We start from the raw sequence: 9,966 nt of genomic DNA on the forward strand, positions 1-9,966 counted from the left end.
CTCCGATAGCATACAATATGCTCACCCGTATATTGTAGGCATAAGCAAATGAGGGGATGACATCCTCCGACATATTTTGTGTTGTTTGCACCGTAGCAACATTGGACGCCAAGGGATGCCTGTTGGTCCCCAGTGTTCAATGTTGCCATGGCAGCAGAGGGAGACTATTGAATTTTTAAAGAGCAGAAAGCTTGGCCTATCAATAGCAGAGCAATCAATGGCATAGGCTAGGGGTGGGGGTTCTATAATTTTAAAAATGTTCACCTGCAGCTCAGAGGCTGCCAGCACCACTACGACAACTGCTGGAATCCCAGATGACCCCATATTAATGACTCCAAGGCTAGAAGATCGACCAGGGTTAGGGGCTCATTTTGTAGTGGGCAGATATCTCATCGCACTGGGAGATGTGCCCCAGTTCCACAAACGGAAATTTAGGCCGTACTCTTTGGGTATATTGCTTAGATTTTTTTTCATGTCCTTATCTGATGTCTATATACACAGCAGGGGTCGTTGGATTGTAATCAGGAGTAGAAACCCAGGCAAATGCGTCTCTTCCTCCACCCAGGGGCACTGAGGCCAATTTTACTGGTCTTACCACTGGTTCGGCTGACATCATCTAAATCAGTAGAGACGAGCAGAAATCAAACCTGGGGTCTTCCTAGTCTGTACAGATCAGTACCACAATTGAATAGAGTCTTTACCCATTGAGGCATTTGTGATCACATGCCTTTGTTCCTCTTTTTGTAGCAGCCCTCTGTAGGTCTCTAGATTTCAACGTACATTCTGAAAGTTGACATTTTCTTTTAGAGATTTATGATCTACATTTACGGTACCACTGATGAATGACCAAAATAATGTGCAAACTGATACCAAAGTTTAAAACAGTCATTTCCAGGGGCTTTATAGGTGAAATTATGACTGACAGGCTTAATCATGTCATTGAGATCAGATGACATGCTGGTCATGCTGTGCAATATTAGAATACAAATATCATTAATGCAATGAAACCAAAATGAGTCTGAAATTGAAAATAAACAGTCTGCTTTGCACATTCCTGCCACAAACCGTTATCCATATCAGGACTGGGAAGTATAATGCAGATGAATTAAGTGTGTGGCTATCTGTTCACATGCCTATACTATTTCATGATTTGATAGCCATGATTCCCCAGGCTTTTAATTATTCAGGAGCCATGTTCACTTCTGCGCCATAGGTGAAAGTGTCAAATGCAGCAATGAATTGCAGTAACATCGCTAGGCAGGAATTGAGAAATTGGTGAGAGGAAAATTATATATTGCATGAACAATAATGGAAGCTGACTAGGGAGTTCTAAGTTTATAATTCAGTTGTAGGATTTTGATAACATTCATAAACCATGACAGCAGAACTCAAGGGCTTTATGAACATCATCGACCACAGAACCCTAAATTACAGCCTGAACTTCCTCCCCAGTGCTTGCAACATTTGTTATTTCCAATGAGATAGACTGAAACATTCTTTAAATAAAGTTTTCCACATTTTCTCATTTCAGCTGAGACATTCATAAACTGTTTAGTTGGTTTAAAACATTTAAACTGCCAGTTTAGCATTATTGGAATATTATAGGAGTGTACACTCTCCTACTCTAATTCATTCATTCCCAGACATTCCAACTGGGAACTTCTTACCTCCCTCAGTCTTTTCTTCTTCACACAATCTTCAGACTTTGAAACCTTAAGTTTGGTGCCACCTAGTCACTATTTTTTTAATTTACCTTGTCCTCCCTTTTACTTGTTTCAACCTTGGTGGTGTTTTACACCACAGGTCTTGGTTACTTACCTCAGTATCTCAATAAAAGATTAGGTGTCAGCCGTGGCTCAGTGGTAGCACTCTTACCTCTGAATCAGAAGGTTATGGGTTCAAGTCCTCACTCTAGAGACTGGAGCACAAAATATAGATTGCAGTACTGAGGGAGTGCTGCACTGGCAGAGGTGCTGTCCTTTGGATGTGATTTTAAACATAGGCCCTGTCTGCTCTCTTAGATGGATGTAAAAGATCCCATGGCACTGTTTCTAAGAAGAGCATGAAAGTTCCCCCTGGTGTCCTGATCAATATTTATCACTCAACCAATATCACTAAAACAGATTATCTAGAGATTATTATATCGCTGTTTGTGAGGCCTTGCTGTGCATACATTGTCTGTCGTATTTCCTAAATTACAACGTTGACTACACTTCAAAAATATTTCATTGGCTGTAAAGCACTTTGGGACATCCTGAAGTCGTGAAAGGCACTACGTAAATGCAAGTCTTTCTTTTCTTGATTTAAAACTTGTAAAAAGTCACACGATTGGCAAAAGCTAGATTTCTGCAATAATTTACTGGGGACTGCAAAGTATATGTGTGCGTATGAAAATGACTTCTACTGAATGCAACAGGCCCTGAGATTATTGAAGATCACAAGATAATTACAGATGAGGGAGCACATTCGGCCCATCTTGGTCCATCCATCCAGAAATAACCACGATAATCAAAAAAAAAAGTTCTAGAGAAATGACCTGACTAAACAATCAATATCGGTTAATGCGCCACCTCCATAAAAATATATACCCACATAATAAAATTAATAAGTGGCTGAAAGATCCAGAATTTAGCAGTGGAAATAATTTCATGGACCAAACATGGGCAGTATGACAATGCTGGATATATAAAATACTCAAATCCAGATTTTAATCCTACTTGCCCGGTGGGAATGGGGCAGGTGGGTGCTTAAAATGGCGGTCACGCACTTCCCTGACGTGCTCCCATCCACCGCCATTTCAACCGCGCAGTTTTTTTATTAAGGAATGATGCCCTTCACAGGTAGGCGGGAGCCTCATGATTACATTTAAATCAGGGTCCAATGACACAATTAGGACCCCGACGCCATTTTAACTGAAAATTGCAGAAGTGATGCCCAGTGCTGGACCCGCCAGTAAAATCCTGGCGGGATTGGTGTCTCAGAACAACTGCAACAGTACTTAAAGGGGCATGTGTCAGAAGGCTTTGTCCCTTTTTATGTCAATCATCCCCAACAAGTCAGTACTGAAGCATGGATTTCCAGACAGGTGGACTCCACTTTTACAACCCCCCCCCCCCCCCACCTTACAGCCTTACTTGTATCAAAATCATTCACACAAACATGAGGAGCTGTGTCCTGTTTACGACACAACAACAACAACTTGCATTTATATGGCGCCTTTAACGTAGTAAAAAATGTCCTGAGGTGCTTCACAGGAGCGTTATCAGACAAAATTTGACACTGAGCCACATAAAGAGCTATTAGGACAGGTGACCAGAAGCTTAGTTCAAGAAGTAGGTTTTAAGGAGCAACAAAGGAGAAGAGAGAGGTGGAGAGGTTTAGGGAGGGAATTCCTGAGCTTAGGGCCTAGGCAGCTGAAGGCACGGCTGCCAATGATGGAGTGATGAAAATGTGGGAAAGTGCTATTTCCCTGGACTCGAGCCAGGGATGATGACTTTACGGCTTAATTGCTTAAAAGCCTGTACTGACTGTTAACTTCCCAACACTCAGTTCAACAGCTGAACTCCATATTATATGAGCATCCTCAGGCAGTTTACAGGGTATTTCCCTCACACATCTTATGGGGTACTGTTCCTACAATGTGTAGGGCTTGTGCATATAATGCATGTGCTGAGAGCTGGAGAAGAAGCAAGATGGAATGAGGATGGGTGATGAGTGTAAAGCTAAATCTGTGGACTGTGACATGAGAAAGGAGTGCTGGGAGGAGTTGGTGGGTTTGCAAATATCTAGGATGTGACAAAAGAATGCTGTTAGAGTGTGGTATGAGTAGAGGAAGGGAAGAGGTGTGTGTGTTTGGAATGAGAAAAAGAGTGTGTTCTTGTGATTGTATGGTGAAGGATGTGATGGGGGGCGGGGGGAAATTGTTGTATGTGGTGTGGGAGGGGGTGAAAGGAATGTTGTCAGATCTGTTGAAAGAGGTGAAAAGGTAAAGAGCCGTACTCACCCTTGCTGCTGTTGTGAGGTCATTGAACCTCTTTGTGCATTGATTCCAGATCCTGAGGTGACGCTGATGGCACTGACTCTATCAGCCACCTCTGTCCATGTCTGCTGGATAGTGACCTTGGGAACGTTCCTGTGGCTGTTAGGCAAGAGCACTTCCATCCGTGCCCTGACTTCATCCATTAGGACCTCCAGGGTGGCATCAGGAAAGTGGGAGACAGACCTTCTAGTCCTCTCAGTAGCCAGGATATCTTCCAGTGAAAACTCCAAGCAGAGGATGCAACCTCGCTTTAAGAGGTGCATCCCCACTTTAAATAGGTCTTGAGAGTCACCCCGGAAATTGCACACAACAGGTGGGCGGGCTGTCCGATACCCGACGTGATCAGGAGGGTAACCCATCAGTGTTGGAGAGTTGATTGCTGGACTGCTTTGATGCCCTGGAAGCCCCTTTCAACCGTGGCATCTATCTGAGCTTCCATGGCAGCATCAGACGCTCCATCATGGTGGGTTTCACAACTGTGCTCATCAAGGTGACCACCCATACGATGTTGAAAAGGATGTGCTCCAAGCTCTGCACAAAGCCCTGCGCCAAGTTGAAGGTGAACTCCTCCATGCTCCATGATATTGTGCACAGGCTTTACGGCAGGCTTCCCAGTGCACCAAACATTCCTTGGCGTATGTCCATGAGCCTTCTTTTGTAACCTGGTCCATCAAAGTCAGCAGCTGAGACCTCTGCAACAGCACTAGTATGCGACCTTGCTCTCCGGCGAGCTGGCACCTGTGGTGTCCTTCCACCCCGCCCTGGATCGTGCACACTTGTGCCCAGTGACTCATCACTTGCAGATCATTCCTCTAACCTAAAATCCGCGTAGTGTCAGTCTCTGAGCTGGTGACTGCGAGAGTAAGATCAAGTGATGGTGCGTCTTCATCATCGCTCTCTTCTTATTCCATTGACTGAGGAGCTTCAACTTCTTGGGGATCTGAAATGAATGTTTGTGGGGAGGGGAGAGGAGCGAGGAATGAGTGTGTGCTGACACTAACTGCAGCTTCTCATTCAGAGTCTATGGGGTAAGGAAGAAGTGAGAAGAGACTCTGCTCAGTGATCCCCCCAGCGTCGCCAATGGCCAAGGCCTCCACTCAGCCCCTTTCCATAATGGACAGGACGGTCTCCTCCAGGGGGGTGAGTACATGAAGACGCTCTGCTCCTCCACCAGTTGCAGTCTGCTGCCTCCTATTATGCGCCATCTTCTCCTGCATGAAAGAGGGAAGTGTGTTCGTGAGAGTTCTGCAATATGTCTGGGTTATGTGACTGTCATGGTTGAACAGCTGCCACTATGTGTGTGAGATGTGAATTGTAGCTGTGCAGTTTTCTATACTGCTGAGTGTGTGAGGGTGAGGTTAAGCATATGAATTGAAGTGTTCAGTACTGAGGTCGTAGGTAGGTGGAGGATGGGGTGGTGTTAATTCAACAGTTCATGAGGCTAGCGGTGCAGCTGTTATGAAATGTCATTTGTAGATCAATCTTACCTTCACAACTTTTGTCAGATCATTGAACTTCTTTCTACATTGCACTCAGGTACGAGGAGCTATGCTTTAAGCATTCACCTCTCTGGTGACCTCCTCCCACTGCCTCCTCATTATGTGCCTGGAAGGCTACCTGCACCCTGCCCTGTGGATTTCTATGTCCCTCCTCCTTACCACCTCTTGCACAAAGGCCTTTAGTGCAGCATTGGAGAATCTTGGTGTATGATCTCAACCACCTTCTGCCATTCTTCAACATATAACCACAGATTGCCTTCAGAGCCATTTGCAGCCACAATACACCTCCTCTTTAGGAGATGCTGGCTGCCTTTAAATAGCATTGTGCCCTCCCCATATCCGGCCCCCTCCTGATGTGTGCAGCCAATCAACAATGCATCTAGCATTGGCTGCATGCAATAATCATTAAAATTAGCAGGCAGCACAAATTTAACATGCTGCCTGTATCGCAATGGAATTTAACCCCCTAATAGCTTGGAAGTTCTGACATTCGGTCACTTGTTGAATATTTTCCTAGTTTAATGGTCACCTACTGCATGTTCTCTGTTGAGATCATCAGCATCGAGTTCTGAGCCTTTTCATTCTAGTTATATTTTATGTCGCAATCTTTGAATCAGATCAGTGAGGATGTCCTAACTGCTTCAAATTCACCTCGATCCGATGAGCTTGCTCGGCATAAAACCTACATCGATCCACCTGCCCGGAAATCCTATCTGTGGGACTACCCCTTCTGGGACAATGAGATATCTGAAGAAGCAAAAACCAGAACGCCAACCGATAGGATTCTAGAATTAGCAAGTAAGAAATTACTAAACTTAAGTAAACGGGCAAATGCAAAAGATCTTTACTTTGAATGCTAATTTAACGCTTAACTAAGAAAATGTTACTTATTTTTTAATGCAGCACAGACTTAACAGTTAGAATGAAAAAAAAAACTTGCTTTAAATTTTGTATCATATGCATATCAATTGTATAATCCACCCATATGTGGATCAGATCGTAGAAATCCAGTCAAGAGGATAAAATGTTAGTTCACTCAATAGTTTTGAGAAGTATCGGCTTGGCTCAGTTGGCAGCATTCTTGCCTCTGAGGCAGAACCCTGTGTTAATTCCCTGGGTTAATGATGTGTCAGCGTAAGTGTGGGACCTATGACCCCTTCCAAAATCAGGTAATTTAAATAATGTTGGTGGGACAACGGCAGAAAATTTGGGAAGGGGTTAGTGGAAGGGTGCAGCTTGCATATTTAAAGGGCTACATGCACTTAATGGGCTGAGCAGGCTTTTGGAACATATGACTGGAGCTAAAGAAGGAAACAGGCGAGCATTTAACTTCTTTAAGACTGAAATGCTGCTGGTCCAGATTAGAATACCGGGAAGAAACTATCCCATGCAACATCATGGACCATGGGAAAGGAAGTGGCAGTGCCTGTGTCGGATCTCTATGTCATGGGGCTTGTTAGCATAGTGGTTATGTTACTGGACTAGTAATCCAGAGGCCTGGACTAATAATCCAGATGGATGGCAGTTTGAGAATTTGAGTTTAGTCTAATAAAATAAAAATCTGAAAATAAAAAGCTGCTATCAGTAAAAAATGACCATGAAGCTGCTGGACTGTTGTAAAAATCTTCATCCCCTTTAGGGAAGGAAACCTGGCCTATATGTGACTCTGTTTTCACACCAACATGGTTGACTCTTAACTGCCCTTTGAAGAGGCCTAGCAAGCCACTCAGTTGTATCAAACTGTTACAATGCAGTGATTCAAAAAGGTCCACTACCACCTTCTCAGGGTCATGTTTGGAATGAACAAAAAAATCCCCTCTCAAATTGGGAGGTTGTAGGACTCTGAGTGGAGACCAGAAGTCCTACTTAAATTCCTACCTCAGCTGGACCTTTAGTGCCCAACCTGGATCTCACATCCAAGGACTTTCAGCCCCGACAATGTAATTTAAAAGGCAATTATGAATGTGCATTTGTAAAGAAGAATAAAAGAGGAAACAGGGAAAGGGCAGGGAGATGGGGATCCAGTTGAAGAGTTAAAACTGATACAGGCATGGTGGGCCTTCTTGTGTGCTTCTAGTTCATTCAGAAAATATTTTGTGTTGCTTCAAAAGTTTCACTGAAAGTAGCAAGAAATGACTGGTTTTCTTTCCCTTTTCTAAACATTTTTTTGAGAGTGACACAGAAATTTGCATGTGTGACGAAGTGTGACACCTTGCAATGGACATGTCTCAAAACTTTTATGGGTATACTAATTAATCTTGTGTGGCACTACTCATGGTGAGCCTGAGAAGCCTTTTTCTTACCTGCCTGCCATTCTTCTGTCTTTGACTGTTATTTTGCTTTTCACTCTTTTTATCTCCTCTTCTGCTTATCTTGGTTTCATCTGATGGTTCTATCTCTGTCTTTCTCTTCTGTTCTGCTTCTGTCTCTAAGCTTTTGCTTCTGCTGATTTCTCTCTTTCCCCTTTTCTCTTCTGATCTCTTTCTGTTCTTCTATTTCTCTGTGGCTCCCTTTTTTTCATTTTCCACTTCTCTGTGTACTGTTCTGCTCCTGGATCACGTAGCCACAGTAAAAATGTAGTAAAGCAGGTGACTCTGTGGCACATAACACTACAGTGCAACCTAGCTTTTGGAGGACTTAAAGGTAAATATAATTGTAAGTATGGTTTTACAGCTTAAAATGCATCTTAAAACTAACAGCCAGGAGTGACATCCAGGTGTGACTGAAATTGTGTGACAGTCAAATTGTGACACAGCAAGTAGAATTGAAACAAACAGGAAATCTCCAAACTTGATTACAGCATAATGTATAGAGAACCAGGATAGCATTTTTAAACTATTTGTATTAAGTGAGTTTGGCAATTAAAAGATATATTTTGAATTGAAGATAACACGAATAAACTTTTACTTAGCCACTCTTTGTATTTTATAGAGCCTAAAGGACGTTACCCAGGCTACATTCACAGTAGACCAGTGGACCAGCCTGTATCAGAAACTGCATTAAACTATACAGCCACTGAGAGAATTCAAGAACTTGCTAAACCAAAGAGCCACATTGCAGCAGTCAAGACTGATAATCCCTTCGAAATTTCAGAGGCTGCTAAAAATGCTGTTGCAACTCCTAGACTTCAACAACTTGCTCTTCCATTCCCTAGAAAAGTGACACGCAAGAAATTCACATAAATTCATCCTGCATAAGAAAGTTTCTAATACTTTCTTAATTTAGTACTTTGCATTTTCACTGTTAAATATCTCCATGCTCTTGGGTTTGTTAGCTAGCTAGCTTTAGGTTAGTTCATTCAATGGTGGTAAGAACACGCACACAAGCAAGGTTTTGCTTATTCAAAGTTTAATAAGGTTTCAAATAAGGTGAAGTACTTACAAATCAAGTGAACCTGATTCGCGGAGATGAGGTCTATCAAGTATACAGCTCTTGAGTGCAAACTTTCCCGGGTCGAATTCAAACTCCGGTTACAATTCATCACTTTTTATGCCTTTCTGAGCTACAAATCACTAATTGAAATGTTCTTATAAGGCATGCAACTACCAGTCTAAGCTACAAGCTATATATATGTATATATATATATATATATACATATATAAAAAACCAATGGGTAAAGTTGTATTATTGATTGACATGCGTGAGATGACTTCATCTCATAATGTTGCCCTTTCACTTTCCCATAACATCTTTTCTTTCTCCTTCGAGTCCCTGGATCCATTTCATTAGGCTTTCTTTCACACAGCAATATGTAGGACTAAGTATGGACCCTTTCATACTAAACAGATGAGCACACAAATGCTTATCTCTTTCTTGAGGCCCAGCATTTGCATCCCAGCAGGGAAAGCAAAAGCATGAAGTTCTGTGTTCAACTTCAGTTGTACTTTTGAAAATATGTTTAAAAATATATTTAGCCCTTTTCCTGTCCATGTCTGCTAATAGGTTAGTGAACAGAAATTGAGTCAGATTTCCTGCTCTAGATCACTACTGCACAATCGTACCTATGTGTGGACATTGGGTGAGGACATAATCTAGCTCAGCTGCAATGTCCCCCAAAAGCCAGATTGCCTTCCAAGATTCACACATGAAGAGTGGTCACTTGGGTGCAGAAGCAGTAGACTCCTGGAGTCATAACTCCAGCAAGGAGTCAACGCTTTTAAGAGAAAATAGAAGGGAGGAAGTTGAACAGTGAAAGAATTGCAGAAGGAATTAGATCTTATATGGGATTGGGTTAACAAATGGGCAGGAAATTTAATACTGACAAATGTCAAACATTGCACACACTGGGGAGAAAGTATGTGACAAATGTATACAATGAATGGATTCGAGGGGCCAATCTATCTCTATGGGCTCCCATGGACAGCCAACATGCAACCTTTGGTGCACTGTGCCTATCATCACAGAGGATCAGGCAATTTTCCTGCTCTG

At 42.6% G+C, this 9,966-nt stretch overlaps 1 protein-coding gene across 1 annotated transcript in view; it reads left to right on the forward strand.

Moving 5' to 3' along the window:
• LOC137299689 (sperm microtubule associated protein 2-like) overlaps window positions 1–8,720 on the forward strand; it is a 142,300-nt gene extending 133,580 nt beyond the window's left edge. Inside the window, exons 10-11 of the mRNA XM_067968628.1 lie at window positions 6,156–6,336; window positions 8,470–8,720. Coding sequence (XP_067824729.1) covers window positions 6,156–6,336; window positions 8,470–8,720 — 432 coding nt within the window. The remainder of the gene's footprint in view (window positions 1–6,155; window positions 6,337–8,469) is intronic.
• The last annotated feature ends 1,246 nt before the right edge of the window (window positions 8,721–9,966 follow it).

Source organism: Heptranchias perlo, chromosome 29, assembly GCF_035084215.1.
Source record: "Heptranchias perlo isolate sHepPer1 chromosome 29, sHepPer1.hap1, whole genome shotgun sequence".
NCBI classification, from domain to species: Eukaryota; Metazoa; Chordata; class Chondrichthyes; order Hexanchiformes; family Hexanchidae; genus Heptranchias; species Heptranchias perlo.